Consider the following 21976-nt stretch of genomic DNA (forward strand, 5'->3'; position numbering starts at 1 on the left):
CTGGCTTTACCATAGGCTGAAGCATTCAGGGGAATGGTGTAAAAACTAAGATGAACCTCTAGAAGCTGAAAATCTTATGTCTACAACTTACAATCATCGTTTGAGCACTTTGTGATTTAGACAACTTGTTGTATAATTCCACAGGTTGCTGTTGTACTTATAATGGATAATGGAAGTGCAGTTAATTACATTCTTCATACATCTTTCACTATTGTGTTAAACACTCAGAGAACATCATGTTGATTCTGATTACTTCTATTTTGACAGCAAGTCAGGCCTCAAATTAAGGACAGAAAGTCATAGCTTCAGAAATCATACACATAAGTTTGAGATGTAACAAACTCCTCTGAGTTTTCCAGCCACTTAAAATGAATGTTGGCATTGTGAAAGAGACACTCACTGAAATGACTTTTTTTTCCCAAACTCACCAGAGTCTGAAGCTCTGTAAACTTTCTCAAGTCTAAGGCCAGGTATACTGTATCTGAATACGACTGGGGGAATCGCATATGAGGATACTGTTAAGAAAGGAGAGGTCAGGTATTTCAGAATGAGAAGCACCTCTTCAGAATGAGAAGACCTGCATGTCAAGGTCTGAAAGTATTTATCATTAAATCAAAATTAAATCAAAAGTAATTTAATAACAATATTTATATGTTTGCAGCATTCATTTACAATATTTCACCTCCTTATCTTCACAGCTGGGTTGTCAGTAGCACAGTAAATATTGACTAACTGTTCATTAATAGACCAGTGTTTGATACAATCAGAATGTAACTCCTTTTCATTTACTGGTCTTAAAAGTTCAGATAAATGGGTTTTCTTTCCCAGTGCTAGGGTACCGCTTTCCTTGTAGAAATTCTCTTATTTTTCTATGGACCGAAATCTTCTCTCTTCAGTAACTTCAATCATGGGCTTTCCCTCTCTGTTTGGTTTGCTAAGTAGGATTATCATCATTAGCTTCTTAGCATATTCTCTGCCCTCTCTCCTTCTACAAATGCATTACTGCTTCCCTTACTGCTTTGATTTCTCTTATTTTCAGATCCATTTTCAAACAAATACTTTAGATCCATATGAGACACTCAGTTGTCAGGGCACTTGATAGATACCACAGTCCTCTTAAACCAAACCAAACCAAATCAAACCCCAACCTCTTCTTTTTAGTTTTTGTGTTGCTGCAGCAGCAAGTTTTAGAAACTATACACAAAAAGCAAATGCATGAATGGTGAGAACTGGCTTTCAAGAAGAATGCAGTCATATTTTAAAGAAAAAAGTGATTATTCAGTCTTCCTAGTAATTCCTAACAGTGTGGAAAGGAAACACTCCAGATTATTGAATGCTTCTTCACAGACTCTTGATTGGGAGAGAAGAAAAGACTACCAATGTCTGTGCAGAGGCATTCACTGATCTTTTCCTATTTGATACTTTCCTAATTCAAAGATTTGGGGATCCAATCAGGCAACTGACCCAATATCATGTGAAACAGGGACCATCTACTCAGTCAAATGAAAAGACAACAAACCTTTGCATGTCTAAAGAGTACAGATGCCCTCTTGCACAGATGAAACATGGTCCCGTCTATTCAGAAAACATTTAACATCTTTGATATAACATGGGATTGCTTCATGAGAGAGCTTCAAAGAAAAAAAGGGACTAAACCATTTACAATAACCTGTGCAGTTCTACTTTAGAAAGGTTGATTTTACTGAGTTTGACAGTAAGAGAATTATGATAAGACTGACAAGAAATTTTCCTATGTTGTTTTTTAATGAGATTAGTTGAGCAAAAGAAACAGCAGGTATGAAGCTTTACTTGATTTTTATGTAAATATACAGAATATATTTTATGTTTCTTCACCAGAGAACTCAATTCCAACTGGTGCCAATATTTTTTGTGGAAATGTTTGGTGATGTCTGTAAGGGTATCTGTAAAAAGAAAAAATATTTTAAGCACAGTATAGTAGTTTATGGGAATAAAATATGTGGACTGATTACAAGAGATTTATTCAAGATACTTTTTTCTTGTACTGTTTAGAGATGCTTTCTGTGAAGGTTTGGTGTTTTTCCTAGCATAAATAAAATCATCTCAATCTCAGAATTCTCTGAAATGGCTATATATGAGTTTCATTTCTACATAGTGATTCTTATAACTGTATTCAGGGGAGAAAGAAGACTCAGTTGTAAGTCCAATATCTTGCAAGGGTCAGCAGTTCTAACAGGTAAGGTTATTGCTGTGTGACACCGCTGTTTTGATCCCTGGGAGAGAGGCAAAGCCCAGCAACCCCTGGGGACCCCCCGGGCAGGCGCCCGTGGCTGGAGGGGCCACGGTGTCACACTCCCGCCCTAGAGCATCGTTTCTAACCAGCAGCCGAGGGCAGCGCCAGGCGCTGGCGGGGCTGCGCTCCCGAGCGGAGCGCGGGGTGTGCCGGCGGGCGGGGGCGGCGGGGCAGCTGGGGCCCGGCCGGGTTGCTCCGGCAAGGAGGCGCTGGGTTGCACAATAAGCCTCGTGCCTGCTGGGGCAGATCTTCCTCCGCCCTCTTTCCTCCTCCTCCGTTTATTTATTTCATTTATTTTTATTGCATTTATTTATTTGTATTCACTGGAATAATAAAAATGAGAAAATCCGAGCACTGCTTTTGGCTGCTCTCCAACAACCTGTCAGTGACGCAAGCGGAGACTACTTAAAGGCAGATTAGAGGCAGCAAGATATTAAAGCCAACCTTCCTCCCTCCACGCCGCCGGTCCGCCCGCCGCGCCGCGCCACGAGACGAGCGGGCCGGGCCGGTGGCGGCCGCCGAGTGGCCCCGAGCCGAGCCGAGCCCAGCCGGGAATCCTCGGCAGGACTGCTGCCTCCAGCCACACTCCCGCCACCGGACTGCGGGAGGTGGAGAAACTGCTTGTTTTCCCTCCCTCTGAAAAAAAAAAACAAAAAAACAAAAACCAAACCACCAACCAAAAATAGGAGGGGTGAAAAAAAGAAGGCAGAAGTGAAGAGATCCCCTCCGTTTGCCAAAGTCTTTGTCTCCGGATGAACAGCGATGGGGGAATGGACTATTCTAGAGAGGCTACTGGAAGCTGCCGTGCAGCAGCATTCTACTATGATAGGGAGGTAAGGGTTGCGGGAGCGCTACGGGGGAACCGCGGGGGATCCCCTTCTGTCCGGGCGTACCGGCCGGCGGGTCGGCGGGGCACGGTGGGTCCCGGCCGTGCCGTGCCCTTCGGCCGGGCTCTTGCGGGGTGTGCCTGGAGCGCCCGTGTGTGTGCAGTGGTGTGTGGGGGGGTGGTATGCGGCACAGGGCGCCGAGGTGCGGGGACATCGCAAACGCCGCCGTCCTTGTCCGCGAGGAGCCAAGGGGCAGCGGACGGTCAGTGGGGAGACCCCAATGACATCGGGATCCCGCTGCCACCCCGACCCCGTGCCCCTCCCGGCCGTGCTCTCGGGGCCCCCACGGCTCGTGTGATCTCTTGTTCTCCAAGGGGGCCGGGCGGGGAGCAGCGCTGAGCGCTGCCCGGGGTCTTTGGCGCCCGGCCACGCCGAGATGATGCCGCGCAGGCTGCGCGCCCCAGTGCTGAAGCGGGGCCGGGCGCGGGCGCTGGTGCCGGTCGGTGGCAGGGCCGGGGCCGCGGCGCAGGGCCCGGTCAGCACTGGACAGCTCCCGGCCACGCGGCGGCGGCGCGCACTGACCGGCTTCTCTGTTGCAGGATCCTGCTGACCGTGGTGGTGATCTTCAGAATTCTCATTGTGGCCATTGTAGGGGAGACGGTGTACGATGACGAGCAAACGATGTTTGTCTGTAACACGCTGCAGCCAGGCTGCAACCAGGCTTGTTACGACCAGGCTTTTCCCATTTCTCACATAAGGTATTGGGTGTTCCAGATCATCATGGTGTGCACTCCCAGCCTATGCTTTATAACGTACTCCGTTCACCAGTCTGCTAAACAAAGGGAACGGAGGTACTCCACTGTCTTCCTTACCTTGGAAAGGGACCAGGATTCAATGAAGCGTGAGGACAGTAAGAAAATCAAGAACACTATTGTCAATGGGGTGCTGCAGAACACTGAGAACTCCACCAAAGAGGCAGAACCAGACTGCTTAGAAGTGAAGGAAATCCCCAATCCTGCTATCAGAACTACAAAGTCAAAGATGAGGAGGCAAGAAGGCATTTCTCGATTTTATATCATCCAAGTGGTCTTTCGAAATGCCCTAGAGATTGGATTCTTAGTGGGACAGTATTTTCTGTATGGATTCAATGTCCCTTCCATGTACGAATGTGACAGATATCCTTGCATTAAAGAAGTAGAGTGCTATGTCTCTAGACCCACTGAGAAGACTGTATTCTTGGTGTTCATGTTTGCTGTCAGTGGGATTTGTGTGGTGCTTAATTTGGCAGAACTGAACCATTTGGGCTGGAGAAAGATCAAAATGGCAGTGAGAGGAGTACAGGCAAAAAGGAAATCCATATACGAAATCAGAAATAAGGACCTGCCAAGAATGAGCATGCCTAACTTTGGCAGGACTCAGTCAAGTGACTCAGCTTATGTGTGAGGCTGTGACAGAACTGAAGCATTGTGCCAGGTGGAACAGACCCAGATACCATTAGAGAAAGGTACATTGCTTAGGCAAGCATTTTATCAATCCACCAAGAAAGCCATTAAGGTATTGGATCTGCACTTACTGAACTAGCTGCAAAATGCAGCACTATGTAAAAGACTGAAAAAACAGCTATAAAACCATGCTTGATCTAGCCTTACAGCACAGTTACTACTATTCCTACTTTTCTTTCTAATGATTGGGTGTTATCTGTCAGTGAAGCAGCTTTTTGGTTGTCATTAGGATGTTTACAGTTTGAATTGTCTGACTAATTGTTGTAAATGTGTAGAATGTTCATGTCAAAACTCTGCAAGGATACTCTATATGGGGTGGGATGGGGTGGGGTGCAATGTGCAGACATAAGCATGTTTTAAAGGAGGGTAAGCACACTGTAAGGAAACCTAACCACAGCTCAGTCAGGATATCTGCGTTCACGTATCTCACAGATGTCTTATATTATTTCGTTTGTCTAAATCACAGACTTTATTCCTGGTGTGTATTACTAGCTATTTCCTATCATGGTTTGTGCATCAATTAGTTATGCTAAACAATAAATGCTGAATATAATTTTACCATTTTTTGTTTGCCTGTCCACACACACACACCAGAGACCTTAATCATCTTAATTAGTTGTGATCTGCAAAATTTATCAGTACATTTTAACTGATTCCCTAATATGTGCATGAATAAGATGGAGTTGGTTCATGCTAGCCATGTTATGTATTTACCTACAATCACCTATGATGACATACATACCAAAGGAAGAGAGTTCATTGCATTTAACTGTGAATATATCACCTTCTCTCTGCTCTTATTTAATATAAGTGCCATACTTGAAACATCTAACTCTGTATTTAGTCAAAAGGTTGTCTTGGGATACCAGCTTGAGTAAAATGATTTTATACTCCCCCTTTTTTATTTTATGCTATTTGTTTAGTCATTGCAATGGTAAAAAGCAGCTGAACTATCTATTGATAAATAAAGTACTTGCCTTTTTTTTTTTGTAAGCCAGAGAGATTTGTTCTTCTGTATTCTTGTATACAATTGTAAAAAATATACAGGGTCAAAATAATTAACTTACAACAATTATTCTTCAGGGTTCAAAATGTCTTGTTGGTATTCTAAACTCCAAGTGACAAAACCTGGGAAATCTGGACTGTTTTTTATGTCTGTTTTCCTCCTTAAGCAAGCTTCCTCTGTCTTTAAATCCTGATCCAAAGCCCACTGACACCAACAGCCTTCCTTCTGCTGACACTAAGGGCAACACAGTTGGCTGCCAAGGTCACTCTAGGAATAGCCAGAATACATTTACCTATAGATGAAACAATTGCAGTTTTTAATCAGGGAATCCAGATATCAACCTCAGCTTTTCTGCCTTACAGCTGGTTTAAAAAATATACTGTTCGTGTCCCATCAGCTTACTGGTAAGCCACTGGGGCAGTCACAAACGAATCTCTGTTAACAACAATCATTTTAGTAGAGGATACTAAGTTTTACTTAAAGAACTTTTAATTTTTTTTTTTTTTAATTCCTATTAAATTCAATGGAAAATATTCCTCTGGCAACAGTAGGAGTTGGATCAGGACTAAAAAAAACATACAAGTGCATTTCTAACTAAATAGTATCTGCCCTTTAAAGAAAAGGGCCAAAATGGTGCTGGAAAATTTAGGGGTACTTTATAACATAAGAAGGAGACATGGGCTCCGAGTCACAAATGGCCTTTTGATTGTATTTTATTTCAAGCCTGAAAATGGATTTTATTGTATATTGGCTTGGAGATAATGCATATAAATCTTTTCCTCTTGGCTTACAATAAACACCTTAACATTCCATTCTTGTGGTTTGCCAGCATTGTCACTTTAAAAAATGTTGATTAATTCTTAGATAGTCTATCCATTATCACATTCATCTATGGTCTTTTGTCTTCCACTGTGAAACATAAGAGGACTTTGAGATGTATCATGGTTTTAAAGATTTTAAAAATATTTTTCCTTATATATAAAATTAAGAGTTTTCCTGATTTGATTACAGAAACCTTAAAGATGGATTTATCAAATGATTCTTTGTGATAAAAACGCACACTGATATTGCTACATAACTGCATGCTCACTGGAAAACTGCATGTTATTTTTAGAAGGACAACATGGCAGCTAAAATCTCCATCTGCAAAATAACAAGCTTCTGAAGATTATTATTTGACACACAAATTCAAGTCTGATTTTCATTTTTCAGAGTCCTGGGATAGTTTTCAGAATCTCTTTTTGAACAGAAAGGAAAAATATTTTTTGACAATCGTAGGCATTGCTTTAATGTCAAAGAAATGGGAGATCGTGTGCAAAGAGCTTGATCCAATGTAAATTAAAGTTGAAACAACAAAACTCATACTGAATTCACCAGGCTTTGATTCATATTTGGCATAATTTCCTGTTAGGCAGAAGCCCTAATGCAATTTTTTTCCAGTGACTGCATAGCAGTGTTCAGTCAAACTCAAGTGAAGGACATGTCTTGAAAGCTGTAAGATTTTAATACCTTAAAATTCTTTAGGTAAAATTTAGAAAGTATCTGTTTATATTAGTCAATGCAAATGATTGAGTTAATTTAATTATTTTTATGTAGTTGCACATTTGTACTCCAGTAAGTTGTAATTCTTCAGAATTATCTGATGAGAAATATATCAGGAAATATAGATGCTAATTTAATCAACAGGATCAGTGATAAAGTAGGTGAAGACTTATATTTTGAGCAACAGAAATGTCATTCTACATATTTGGAATATCGTTTTCCCCATTTTAGAGGAGAAATGGTGTCAAGAGATCAGTTGTTCTAACCTTCCTTTTAAATTGTTATTTTTCATTTCTTACCAACCACTCATGGACAAGGGAAATATAACAAACACTTTTTTTGTCAATGTATGTGAGAGTCATATGATTAATGCTAATGGACTGTTTGCATGAAAGCTGACTATTCATTTACAGAATAAATGCTTTAAAATTGTCACAGCAATGGAAAAGTGTGTTAACTGAACAGCACTGAGTGAACATGAAGTTGAAGGGCACATTACTGGCTACTTAGGTCTTGCTCCTGCCTTAGTGAAATAAATTGTCTCACCATTGACATCTGTAAGAATCAGGCATTAAATATGAAAATTGAGTTAATGTTTGGTTTGTTTGTTGTATAAATTGCTTTGCTCTGGTGGACAATATTATGTGCCATCATTTGGGCAAACATGAAAATTATGTTCACTAAGCTTTTATGGAAAACTGCAATAGAATCTAACACACTATTGGTTTAATGGAATTTTAAAATTTACATGAAATAATTATATTATTTCATTTTTACATAGACTTCTCTTACCTGTGTGAATTTCAAAAACTATTTACATATGGGTTTTGAACCATTTCACCAGATATGTATAATATGCAATGAGATTCTATTAAAAGATTGAAAAAAATAAGATTTTTTTTTAATAATGAAAACTAGATACATTTTTACATGGGGAAGCTGAATTGACTGTTTCCATGAAGAATTTAGTTTTAGAGACCTTTGACTTTGAAGAAATACAAGGATTTTCATCTTTCTCAAGGGAAAACCAACGAACAAAGAGATCAACTGAGATGAATGAATCACAGAAGTGGTGAGATGAATTGTAGTTTGTTTTACACTAGAGAAGTCAGGAACACTCAGAATCTCCAAAGTAGGTGCCGTGCTTGTTTTGCATTATACCTAATAGGATGGGACACAGCTGCTGCTACACAGAACCATGAGAAAAGATGTGCATGAAATGTTAAATGTGATGAAGAATTATTTTCATCCGTATGTAAAAGAATACGTTTGTTTCAAGGCAAGAGGATGGATCAGGTGGACACTGTCCTGGCAGCCTTCTGGCTTTATTTTACTTGAATATAAATGTTCCACCTTACTTCTTCAGCAAAATAGGTTAGAAAGTTTTGTTTGGTGTGCAAGTATAGAAATGGGAACTAAAAAATTGGGATACATCTTGAGAAGACAGGCATATGTTTTCGTCACTTAGGATCTGGTGTTGTTCTTCATGAATTTAATAGTAAGACTTTGTTTTCTATGGCACCAAGTCAATTCCTAGCTGGGTGAAATTAAGTTCATCTATTTCATGAGATTAACAGGAGATATCACACTATTTCTGTATTACATATCCATCCCTGGAAATTTTGGGAAACTTTTTCCAGAAATTCTATTTTATTGTAAGTTTTCAGAAAACATACTGGGTTATTATCAACTGCTAATACTAGATTCTAAACACCATCATCCTCTCAATGAAACTAGTATCTCCAAAAATAGCATCTCTATGGTACTAGGAAGTGCTTCATACTATGTCTGTTAAAATATACTAAGAAGTCAATCAAGAGCCAGCAGCCCATTAGATAAGTGCAGATATGGAGAATTCCATAGCACTGCATTACAAGTAAACCATGCATACATGTTATATAACATTAAATATATGAAAGATTATTAAAAATTTTACCTAAATTGCATTACTCTGTTACAGATTGAGTTTCAGACATGAATACGGAAGTCACGTATCAAGAGACAGTTAGAAACTGTGCAAGCAATGAACGGGCATATCGTCTTGTAACCACATGCAGTGACCTGACCAGATAATTAACATGTAAAAAACTCCAACAATGACCCTTTGCCTGTGACTTCTGAGATTATGGGCTATACTAGTCGCTTTAGAGAGTTTAACTGAACAGGTTTGTGTCTAAGTTATAGCTTCAAAGGGGCTTGTCTTCACTGCATTAAAACCTGTCGGCTTTTTCCTGGTGATGCCTGAAATATAGGATGAATCGGATGTCTAGGTTGTGGAGACAAACATAAAAATTGACTCTCTGATATTCTTTCAAAGTGAGAATTACTTTTGCATTCAACAGAATGTGAAAATAAGGTAATTTGCTACTAATCCACCTTTTTTGTGTATGTGGTATGGCTAGAAAGGACACAAAAAGGTTACCAGTACCTGGATAATGATTAATACATCCTAAAGTGATTAAGCAACTCTGGACTTCTGTTTCTTTCACTGAAGATATTTGTTGTGTATGATTTCTCTATAAATATATTTAATGGTATATTACTAAATGTAACTTTCATTTTTAAAATATTTTATGAAGTTTCCAATGAAATCATGATCGGTATTTTCATATTTATTTTTCAGAGAAAAGTTAAAAAATTGCTGTTTGAAAATGACTATTGTTTAAAAGGCATTATTAATAATTTTATATTTTAAATATGCTAACAATTTTTTTATGAGGAACACTAAAGTAAATAATTATTTGTACCACTAAAGCAACATTGCCTTTGGAAGAGATGGATTCCTTTTCGATGACAAGCTTTATTTGTCAAATCTATTTTTTTTAAATTTACATTGAACAGGGATTTTTTTTAACATATTAGAACTACATATTATAAAGAGATAATTTTGAGGAAGTATATGTAACAGCAAAATTTGAAAAAAAGGAAGGATTTGTAGGTATTAAAGAAAAGTAGGTATGCTATGGGACTTACTTTTCCCTACTTATTATGTATTTTAGGGATAAAAGCATGTTTAGAACACATTCCTGAGCAAATATACAAGATTCCTTGCGTTATCTCTTATGTAAGTAAAACATTTCTAGAAATTATTTCCAACTATTTCACCGCTTTTGCTTGAAGAATCTAAATGATACATTACATTCTCCAAAGCCATCACAAATACTGATGTTACTAGTTTTACTCCTAGCTTTAGTGAATTTTTAGGGGTATTTTGAAATGCACCACTTGTCTGTAGTGAAAACCATTTTGCCATCGGAAAATTTGCCCGTGAGAAAACGTGGTATTTGGCATTGATATCTAGCAGACTTTAATGGAACAATCAGGCTTTAAACTTCACATAAAAGTGTGATTCGTGATGAAGATGCATTATGAATGGAGTTACTGCATGGTCAAAAGAACTTAAATAAAGGGGCTTTTGCATTTGCATTGCATGTGACATACTAGAGACTCAGGTATCCTGAAGAAAGCTAATGGTCATAGGAATTTCTTTACTTTCTCCTTTGAAAAAAGAATCTCCTCTAACAACGTTCTTTGCATAAGAACATGTATAATTCTACATATGTACATATGTACAACTCAGAGACGAGTTCACATGTGACATTGTTAAATGGCCACAAGCAAGTGTAATTGAGCAATACTTAGTTTACACATATGGAGAGATAATGTGTTCAACTCTTTCCCACCATTTTCTCACATGCAAGTGGGAACACAATTTGTAAGAGCAAGAAAACAGTTTGTTGCTTCTGCTATATATTTGTACCAATTTCCCCAAGTAAATACTTCATATTTCTATCTCATGAAACTACATGAAACTATTGAGGTTTCTCTGTTTGAAAAGGGGTAGAAGCACATTTCTAAAAAATTTTAACATGTTTACATCAATTTCACAACTTGGTTTTTTTTAAAACATAATTCTGAGTGGTGCAAATTTTCCTGATGTATTCTTCCATTTAATATTCTGGTTATTGTTTGGATTGTGTTTCCAGGGAATTGCAATTTTTCTTTTCTTTTTTTTTTTTTTTAATTATAATTATTAACTCAGATTCTGCACATATGTTAAGGTATTGTAATTCTCAAAGACTGCCAGCAAATGTAGCTTTTTTAAAAAATTTGCACACAGCAGCCCAATTATGTATCATTTGAACTGTGAGGGTTTGTTTTCAAAAAAATCAAAACAAACCATAAAACAGAAGGCTTTCATGGATCACTTTAATTATTATTCCATTTAAAGAAATTGTATCTCCTGCATTTATTAATGTAATTTGTATGTAAGTAGAGATCGAAAATTTTGTCTGTCTTCAACTATGTGGTTGGCAGCTCAAATTTCAGCTTACTTTAAACCAATAGGACCACAGTGCATGAACAATCAAGAGAATCACAATGCTTAGTGGGACACATAAAAAGAAAAAGTGAATTTTAGAGTGACATTGATCTCATAAATAACATATATTGAATTAAATCAGTCTTTATAGTCTAATCACACATAAGTAAATAGATTATCATTGTATACTGTTGGGAGTCATACTAAGAAAAAGGCAGTGTTAGTTACTAATGGGAGGGTTTCTTTTAAAAAATCATTAAATTTTTTAATTTTTTGGATGGTAGTTTAAAAATCCCTTAACATGATCCAAAGATTGAAAGGCAACCATGAAATTGGCCCATCTTAAGTTACTGAAGCACTTCTCAAGTTACTGAAATGATAAATACATCTTTGTTGATAAAATACTTCATAGAATCATAGAATCATAAAATATGCTGAGTTGGAAGGGACCTATTAGGTTAATTGAGTACAACTCCTGGCCCTGTGCAGGACAGCCCAAGAGTCACACCAAGTGACTGAGAGTGTTGTCCAAATGCTTCTTGAGCTCTGTCAGGCTTGGTGCTGTGACCACTTCTCCAGGGAGTCTGTTCCAGTGCTCAACCACCCTCTGGTTAAAAGTCCTTTTCCTGATATCCAACTTAAACCTGCCCTGAATGAGCTTCACGCCATTTCCTCGAGTACTGTCGCTGGTCATGAGAGTGAAGAGATCAGTACCTGCCGCTCCCCTTCCCCTCACAAGGAAGTTGTAGACTTCAATGAGGTCTCACCTAAGTCTCCTCTTCTCCAGGCTGAACAGACCAAGTGATCTCAGACGCTCCTCATAGGGCTTCCCCTCAAGGCCCTTCAGCATCCTTGTGGCCCTCTTTTGGATGCTCTCTAAGAGCTTAATGTCTTTTTTATATTGTGGTGCCCAAAACTGCACACAGTACTCAAGGTGAGGCCACACCAATGCAGAGTAGTACTTCTTTCTCATATATGTGTACTCTTCAACTCTGCTTAGCTGGCAGTCAAAAGAGAAGGGTCTTTAATTGTATAAGGTTTATTAAACTGCAGTAAGAGAAGAGACAGATAAAACATTTGTAGTATGATTTTTGAATTTGGCAGCATGACTCCTATTAACATTAATGGAAGTCATACAGCTGAGTCTTAGAGTATTACGTAGAAAATATGAAAATATCCATCCCTGCTGTTTGCTTAGCAACTTGAACTTTCTACTGTAAATTAATACAATATTTTGGATTCACTTTAAACTAATTAATCTTTGAGGCCCTCCTGTACTCCTTCATGAAAACACAGATCAGGGAGAAGCTAGCTTGTCAGCATGAGCATGTGGTCATCTAAATTTAGCCTAATTTATTGAAAAGGTGTCAAATTTGATACACTGAAACTCTTGCACCATTGGAATAGCAGCTTACACTTTGCAGTATTACAGAGTTTACAGTGAGAAACTGTGCCAAAAAACTATGCAGCATTGGATATTTGATTCCTCTCAGTACTGAAAAGCCTATGAATTCCTTCCTCATTTGTTTCAATGACCTTCTGCTTTGAATAAAGGAGAAAGAAAGGAATCCTGCCAATATTATGGTCAGGAGGTCTGGCTGTGCTCAAGTCCCTGCCCATGCTGTCTCCTTAGCAAATATGTGAGCTTCTAAAACAAAAATATAAAAATGGAACTGTGTTTAGACTCTCAGTCCTAGTCAAATAGGACTTTTGCTCAGAAATGTCCCCTGCTAGACTATGAATGATATTATAGGTCTGTGACAGATACTGTAAGGCTGCTGCAAACATGTGTGCAAATATTTAATTGTGATTACCACCTAAGTGGCCAGTGGTCAAGTGTCTGTCTTGAAGATACTGTATGGCTTTTGTAACTGTTCAAAAGAGCTAAATCCTCTAACTTTTTCTGGTCAACATCTCTCCATGCAACCACCTACCAAGAAGCAAAACTCTCATTCAAGCAACTGTGTTTTCTCAAATTGTATCCTAGGACAGTGGATCATATTCTCATAGGAACTAAAAAACACAAAACTGGCTCCAGTCTGTTCAGCAGCATAAGCAAAACCACGGGGGAGGGAGGGAGAGGGAACAGAAAGAGCTGGCTTTGCCAGTTTTCTGCTGCTAAGGAGAAGTGGGAAGGAAAGCTGTGATTACTGCTTGTCCTTGCCTTCACCCCTGTCCTTACTTCTCAGAGGCGTCTGTCACCTTGCATATGTGACCATTTCCTGGACCCAGCAGCTGTGGCGAGCTCTATGATTGTACCTGCTGGTTTCTTCTGACTGCTGGTGCCTTTGCAGGGGCTGTAATGGGCCCAAAAACTGAAAGACCCTGGCAGTTGCTAGTTCTCACTTCTCCAGGAATGCTTTCACTGTCCTTCAGAAAGACATCAAGCATTCTTCTTGTGCAAGACAGCGGCCTGTAATATCATGCCCAAGGCAACTCTTGATAATTCATGTATTCTCTCCATATTGCAAAAAAAAAGGCTTTAATAAACATGAGAGTTTAAAAATGAAATTAAGGCTGTCATTTCTCAGTTGCTAAGAGATATACACAGCAAAATTTCTTGTGTTGAAACATTCATCCAGAAATGCTGACTCATTACAGAATGAATTCATATTTCAGGTTAAATTCTAACTGAGAAAATATGAGGATGCTCCTGTCAATGCCAATTAGAAATCCTTAGACTTTTCTGAAAAAGAGCATAATATCAAAAGCTAATTAGAGAGAAGAGTAAAAAACAATGAAGTTAACATCTTCTAAAGATTCCCTTCTATTTATAAAAAATCCACTACAAACAAAAAAAAAACCCACAAAACTTCCTTCTTTACTTCTGATGAGCTTAATAAATGATCTTCCCCTTGATATTTTTTTAAAAAACTTTTTGGAACACTTTTTTCTGGCTCTCAGCATACTCAGAGCTTCAAAATAGTTCAACATTGAAGAGAAAAATACTTAAATGCATAAATATCCTCGAGTTCAAAAAGTCTTCCAAAGAAAAAAAATATAGTTGGCTGTACACTCTAGAAATAATTTGAACTGTTTTTTAAAACAGAATTATCAAGACAATAATTAAACAAATGCCAGAGGAGACTAACCTAAAATGTTTAAAGAATTGGGGAAGTGAATTACGATAGTCACTAAAAACTATTTAACGTACTGTGTCAGGAATATACACTTTGCTGGATCTGATAGCCCTGAGATGGATGAGGTCTCCACAGCTCCAAGCCCCTGGTCCAACCAGTAGCAAGACTGAACATGCATTCCCAGGAAGGACCATACACACATACATACGTGTATATACACATGTACATCTTGGATCCCTCCAGCAGCCCAGCTCAGACACTCTGTCTGCACAGTAGCTGCCCCTGGATCCCCCTCTCCCCAGTTGCTGTCACCTGGACATAGTAGCCCCTGCAGCTGCAGCCCTGTTGCAGTTACTGGTGCAGACCCTGCACTCACACAGACACACACACACAGGTACACACACTCAAAGCTGACACTGGGCTTCACTCACTTGGATGTCTCCAATCGCTGCCACTCGGGCACATGGAATTGCTGAGCCCATGGTCTGACTACAGTTGCTGACACCCAGACCCCAAAACAGGCACTCAGGTAAGAGTTATAAAGGAATTTGAAAAGAAGATAAAACAGGCTGAGTTGGTCATGCACAGCCTATGGACAGAGAAGCATACCAAGGAACAAACTGCACCTGGTTTGCCTTTGTCTTCCCTTATCCCCACACTTGTTCCTCCCCAAATTGTCTAGAGCCCCTCCTTTCCCCACCTTTGGCTGGTCTACTAAACATCCAGAGTCAATCTGTAAATGCATTTCTCTCACATCCGTATCCCTAGGCACATTTCCCCACCTCAACTAGGATAAAAACCATCAAATGGTGCTGTAGGCATAACTCATGTTCATGAGATTAATACCCATACTCTGGTGCTGAGGCTCTACTGGGGCAGATCTGAGAGAAGCCTGGATAGAGTAACCCTTCCTTTGAGTCTTTAATTTGCAATCCCTTCTTGCTTTTGTATCCCTGCACTTCTCTGGGCTTGTGGAGATGAATCTTTTATGGGCTGATGACTCCTGTGATGGGTGTGGCAGTAATTGGGAAGGGTACCATTTGAGCCCCTCTGCCATTATCTCTCTGTCCTCTTTTGTGGATGTGCAGATGAGCTTCGATCACATAAAAATCTTTTATTGGGTACAAATGCAGATTTTAGGAGCTTTCCTGTGATTGTCTGAGAGCTTATAGCAGAAATACACGATAGAAAAATTTTGGAATGGCCACAGCTGTATCTGTGTGAGATCTTGTACACCTTTCAAACTGCTGATGGAGTTTTAACTAACATGGTGAGCTTTGTAAAGAGGAGCGTGAGCTGTGCAAATGTGGAATTTTTATTCTGCCTATTTTGTAAAGGCAGTCAATTACTTTCTGTCACTTCTTTCCTCAACTAAGTGAAAGAATTCCACAATAACTTGAGTGAAAGTTGGATTCATATTTGCTGAAAATTTGCAGCCTGTGGAGTCTCCTGCAGAGAAGAGGAACTGAGAGCTGGGGACACTGACTTCTTAAAACATCTTGGCTGGTTCTCCAATACCTGTCAGCACTCTTAGATCCCATTCTCAGTTAAAAAAGCAGCTTCTGTCCTTCAAAGCCATGTGCTAAATTGCTTTCTTAGATTGAGATGTTAAGCTCTACAGTCAAATCAACAGGAAGAATTCCACAGCTTCTGTAAAGACAGCAGGATTTCTATGCATTTAGGGTAATTTGCATCCAAAGTTAAAGGTGAAAAAAGTTAATCTTTTATCTATAGTTTAGTTTCCATGATTCTATTATTGACAACTCTGTTATTATAGTACGTAGTAAAAATTTAAATCTGAAAAATTTTGACAATCTCTCATTTACACAGTCCTAAAACCATGAAGGGATAGATAGGCCTGTTTTGTTGCCTTTTTTCTGGTTTCAATAATTTTATTAATCTGGTTATTTCAAATGATAAACTGTATTTCAGCCCTTGCTTTTGTAACTCAGTCCCTATTTTTCAGTTTGATGGCTGTTGGCAGGCACAGAAGAAAGTATTTCAGAGCATATAAAATATCTCTCATGAATGTTCTGTTAGAATCCCAGCAATCGTCTACTTGAATATTTTTGCACTGTTCTATTTCAGATGGCAGGTCTGAGTTCACTGTGGAACAGACTGAAGTTCATTGCCTGCCCTCTTGCAAGGGCAGTGCAGTAAATGCAGCACACATGGAAAAAATATGAGGACATAAACAGGCAAATAAAAAAGAATGTGCACAAATCTTTGCAGTACAGGTTGTCCATTTTTGTTCTGGACACCTTTCACCAGCGTACGAAGGGAACAACTCCATGGAGATTTGTAGACTGTGCAAACTCACATTTTCACCATGTCAAGAGAGAACCAAATCTGGCACTGTTTTTACAAGTAATGTAGTAAAAATATAGTTCACATTATTCTGTTTTGTGATTGTTACAGCTTTATGTCAATATGAACTGTATGACACCTCAAAATTAGTAAAACAGGTTTTTTTAATTATTTTTCTGGTCACATTTTTTGTCAACTTGCTAGTTCTCCATTAAACTTACATATGTGTTAAAATATTTTTATATATATATGTATTGGGGGATAGGAGGTTGTACTGACTTCATCTGTGTTTAAGCTGTCCTTTCAATCCTAACAAAAGGAAACATTATGAAAGATCCTGTTCATTGCACAGGCATCTTAGGCCTTCCACGTGCACTGTTCTTTGACAGCTGCTTAGCCATGGGCTTCTTTTGGCTTCATTCAGGTGACTTTAAAAGCTAATGACAGAAACACTTGTTAAGAAAAGTGAGTGGCTCAGCCCCATGGCACAGCAGAATTCTTGTTATCACAGTGAGAGAAAATTCAGTCACCTTTATTTAAGTGTTATTTTGTCCAACCACACGTGTTGAATTTAGCAGTTATTTTTGCTTACTTACTCCACTGACTTGACTGTACTTTGAGGAAATGTATACATCTCTGTAAGCCATCTAATTCCTCTATCCCCTGTTGTCACTCACTCACTCACTCACTGGGGAATATTTCCATGTTGCAATTGCACAACTAGGCTCAGTTGTTGTAATGAGCCTGGCCATTGTGTCACACCACCATGTTGATGTCTGCTGAGTGCCATCCTACCAAGGTTTAATGATCCCATTTTGACTTGTTTCATTATATTCCACTGTGGGCAGTTTAGGGACTGTATCCTCTGTGATTTGTGGGTTTTCCATGAACCTTTAGATTTTGGTGAAGCTACACTATCATAAAAGGGGAAATAGTGAAGTGAAATTCTTTTATTTTTCTGTTATTAAATGGCAATGATAAACCAAGAGGTCTCAAAAGACCTTTTATGAAGAATATATTTCATGTTATATCACAATGAAAACAAAAATCCCAATCATCTTAGTGATGTTCTTTGTTCCTAATTATTAGGAAGCTATTCAAGCTTTGAATATGATATATCTGATATCTATATCTGATATATATCTAATATATATATAACATATCACCTATTTAGTCAAGTAGATCTAGATTAAGTAACTCAACTTTGCAAGATTCGTTATGATTCACCTTTGTAGCTCAACATATGAGCCACATTACTAAATCACATCATCACTAAATCAATCACCAGTAAATCAAATCAATATAATTAAAAGTCTTTTCCTACCTATCATTCCTATAACAAAACACTAAGGCCAAAAGACTACTCTTGGTGTTTCTCAGCAGCTAAAAGCTGTTCGAGAAAGGTTTTTAGCTACTTGGTCCAAAAGCTACCCTAATGCTGTTTACCAAGTTAAACAGTTATATTAAAAATTCTTCCTTTGAATTAGTTTATTCAAGATAAAAGCCTATAGTTAAATACATTTCACACGTGCTTGTCCCACCCTCTGTCTCACAGTGCTGAAGAAAAAGAAGTAAACTGAAAAAAAAATAGTGGCAGTTCTTTCAACTTGGAACTTCATCCTTTATGCCTACATAGGTGTTTATGATTCTACAAATACCCTGGAAAAATAAAGCAAGATTTGGAGTGAATTAAGCCTGTAGATCTGTGAAAGGACAAAGGAGAGAGATAGGCAGCACTCCTTATGCAGGATTAGCCACAGAGGAGGATTGTCAGCTCACCTCAGGTCAGGAACTGCACACAGTTCAAAGTCTGACAGCTGCCTGGAAGTCCTGCAATTAGCACCCAAAAGACTAGCAGAAACTTTGGGTTCTGTAGGAAATATTAATTTCCCTGAAAAGCTTGTAACATTGTTATGCTGATGAAAGTAGTGATACTTCTATGGCATTTGTGCATGGAGCCAGCACTTGCTGCTGTTGAAGGTATTATATTTTAGGACTAAGAACTTGGTCAGAAGAAAGCCCGTTTATATGTCTGGAGGGTCTGACCACTATCTAAAACTCTGTACAAGAAGAAATATTTAGAATTTCAGTTCATTAATTGGCTCTAATAATTTGAAACCAACCCAAGGATGCTTATAAGACAGTAATGTGTAATTCATCAGCTTTTCTGAGCAAAACCAGATGAATAGAAGTGAATCTCATTATGCAAAAATCTTGAAGGTGAAAGAACTGGGAATTCCAAAAATATTCTCCATATGTAGTGCAGTGACACCTGATGAGAACTTGATATCAAGGGGAAAAGTGAGATATGCATTTAATTGTAGCCCTCTAGCTTCCGCAAAACTAGCTTTGCAGGTCCTCTTTTGCTAACCACCAAATAAAGTTTTCATCTGAGTGAGGAATGGATTATAAACTTGAATTTACTATCTTTATTTCCAACAAAAAATGTATGCACATATAAACTGGTACTGATTTCTTGTGAAAACTGCAATAAAAGTTTTCATTAGGTAAGTGTGAAAATCTGTTTTCATTTTTCAAAATGACCACTCAATTGAATCTTTCCTTAAAAGTTTTTTTCTATTTTTTTGGGATGCAAATTTCAGGCACTTTTTGCAAATCTGCTTGAAAGAAATTTTAGACGTTTTTCACTGGCAAAATATTCTCTTCAGCCTAAGCAATTCCACTGACAAGTTTGCCTAGTTTATCAATTTGTCTTTGAAAATGACAACTTTGTGCTTGATCTGTTCTAGTTTATTCTTCCATTTAAATGATACTATTGAACAGCTCCTTGGTGCAAGATTAATTTCAATGACCAGCTTTTCTACAATCACATTATTTTGTGGATATTGCACAAAGATAGCTATATGATTCGTGCTGCTACATTTTCACTCTCTACCTGTGAAGCAAATATTTCTGGCTTGTTTATGTGAAACAAGTGTGCAAATTCATAGCAGACTGTTGTCCAGACAGAATATCTTCCAGTAATATTTACTAAATGTAAAGATTGTATTTAGTCTGTATAAACACCCTTATTTTTTACTGTGTCATTCTTACCTTTATTGCAGTCTCTCAACCAGTATATGCCATTAAATTCTGCTGTTTAAGTCAGGTTCTTTAAACTGTCTAATTTTTATTTTTTCTTAACAACCAACTGTGTTTACTTATGAAAGGAACATGAATGGTATGAGAATATTGCAGGTCTTTCAAATTAGGTGGGCTTGCTTATAAAATAACTATGGGATGCAATGAATCTGGAATTTGATGAAAGCTACAAACTAATTCACATTGACTAACAGCTCCACAACATTAGCATCTAAGGTCAGTTGAGGAAGACTGTGGAAATCTTACTTCTTGAGCTGAGAGTTAACCATCCTCTGTACCAAGAAACTTCCGTGAATGTTCTTTATAAGTTATTTGACAAAAATCTAACCTACTTCTATAATTACCGGTTTTGTTGTTTCATTAATTGCAATAAAAGAGGGCAGAAACCAGTGAAGGGAAGAATGAAGCAATTGTACTAAAAATTATTTGTTCCTTGGAAAAACCTTTGTTTATTGAAACTGTCCAGAGAACTAGGTAAAAGTTTCATTATTTGAATGTGACCAGTGTCAAAGAAGAAATGTTATTGGACCTATATTGCAGGAAGATATAAGGTGAAGAATATTGATGCATATCCTTAAAATTAATACAAAATAAATTTTGATTTACTAATTAAATCATATGAGGATAAAAATAGAAAAATAGGAGACCATGCTTTACCATGTATGTAAGATACTTTTATTAAACATTGCTATTTTTCGTATCTGATTATTTTGTGGCCATTTACATTTGTACAGACCTACTGACTTCCTATTGGTATGTGTATCTAAGAGTAGAATTTGGTCCAGTGACTTCTGCTGTCACATAAAGTAACCAGATTACTTTGATAGAAAAAACCACAGGGGGAAAAATGGGTATATCTGTATGAATTAACTTGATTTAACTACTGAAGGATTTGATTTAATGATTAAACACGCTCTGTTCTCTGGTAAAAAACAGGTACCAGATGGTATGCATAGCAAAATATGTTTGCTCTATACCTGCGGGTTTTGAAGTAAAATGCAACCTTCCTAACATCTGGTATTCTACCTCAGGACATCTGAAAATGCACAAAGTGGACAGATATTATCAGATTATAGAAGGCTATGTTGAGTAGATTTAATCTTAGTTTTATTCAGATAGTGGCAAAAATAGTTAGGAACATAAACAGCAAACCAAGAAATATCACTTCCATGCAGCATTTTATATGTAATTTGTAGATTGCCAGTTGTGCAATACCAAGTTTCTTAGAATAGCCGCAATTGTCATATATAATTTATTCTGTAGTTTCCATTGCTAAACAGAAAAATGTACAGAGAGTTATCTAAAAATGTGTTGACATGCTCGCTTGTATATAAATAATAAATACTTTTGTATTATTTCCTAAGGGAGCTGTCAGAGAAGAACTCCAACAACCTACAGTATCTCTTCTTTTCAGTAGGGTTGACATATGACATTGTTGTTCCATTTGAACAGAGGAGCTGAATAAGTTTAGATACATCAGTAACTCAATACAGTTATCATATGGAACTGTATAGACACATACAGTCCCATTTAAATTACTGGAGATGTTGTGTTTACAGTGCACAATGCAGTAGCTGGGAACACTGTAGTGACTATAAGGTTAGCTTTCTCCTTGAGCTACTCAAGGTTTTTAACATGGGTAGCCTTTCCCTTGAACTTCAAGCTAACTCAAGAGTCTTCTCAGAGCACTTCAGAGTGCTGAGAACTTTTTATCTCCAAACTGGTCAATTCCATGCAATATTGAGTGCCTGCTTGAAAATTCCTAGTATATCGAAATTCTATAGCATATAGAATATCATATTAGTAATCATGCGATCATATGAATTGACAGTTTCCATATTTATAATAGCTGCCTGAAATATGTATTTTCTCTTTTTTTTCCCTTGTGAAATTGGCTGAAGATTTTCTTTTGAAAATGTAGAAAAAACACACTTGTATTGTACCTGAGCTGTTGTATTAGATTGTCCAGTTAAATGGTCTGTACCTGGAAGTGTGAGAGGAGTAAGTGGATTCATAC

At 37.9% G+C, this 21976-nt stretch overlaps 1 protein-coding gene across 1 annotated transcript; it reads left to right on the forward strand.

Moving 5' to 3' along the window:
- The first annotated feature begins 2924 nt into the window (after window positions 1–2924).
- Window positions 2925–4708, forward strand: GJD2 (gap junction protein delta 2). Its single transcript, XM_064658513.1, has 2 exons — window positions 2925–3105; window positions 3699–4708. The coding sequence occupies exons 1-2, from the start codon at window positions 3035–3037 to the stop codon at window positions 4540–4542; spliced, it is 915 nt and encodes a 304-aa protein (XP_064514583.1). The 5' UTR covers window positions 2925–3034; the 3' UTR covers window positions 4543–4708.
- Window positions 4709–21976: the final 17268 nt, after the last annotated feature.

Source organism: Pseudopipra pipra, chromosome 6, assembly GCF_036250125.1.
Source record: "Pseudopipra pipra isolate bDixPip1 chromosome 6, bDixPip1.hap1, whole genome shotgun sequence".
Lineage (NCBI taxonomy): Eukaryota > Metazoa > Chordata > Aves > Passeriformes > Pipridae > Pseudopipra > Pseudopipra pipra.

What these genes read in the sequence shown, in the direction of transcription:
- GJD2 (XM_064658513.1), top strand. Translation starts at nt 3,035, where the DNA reads ATGGGGGAATGGACTATTCTAGAGAGGCTACTGGAAGCTGCCGTGCAG. An exon ending in CATTCTACTATGATAGGGAG is followed by an intron (nt 3,106 to 3,698) that starts GTAAGGGTTGCG and finishes TCTCTGTTGCAG; the next exon opens with GATCCTGCTGACCGTGGTGG.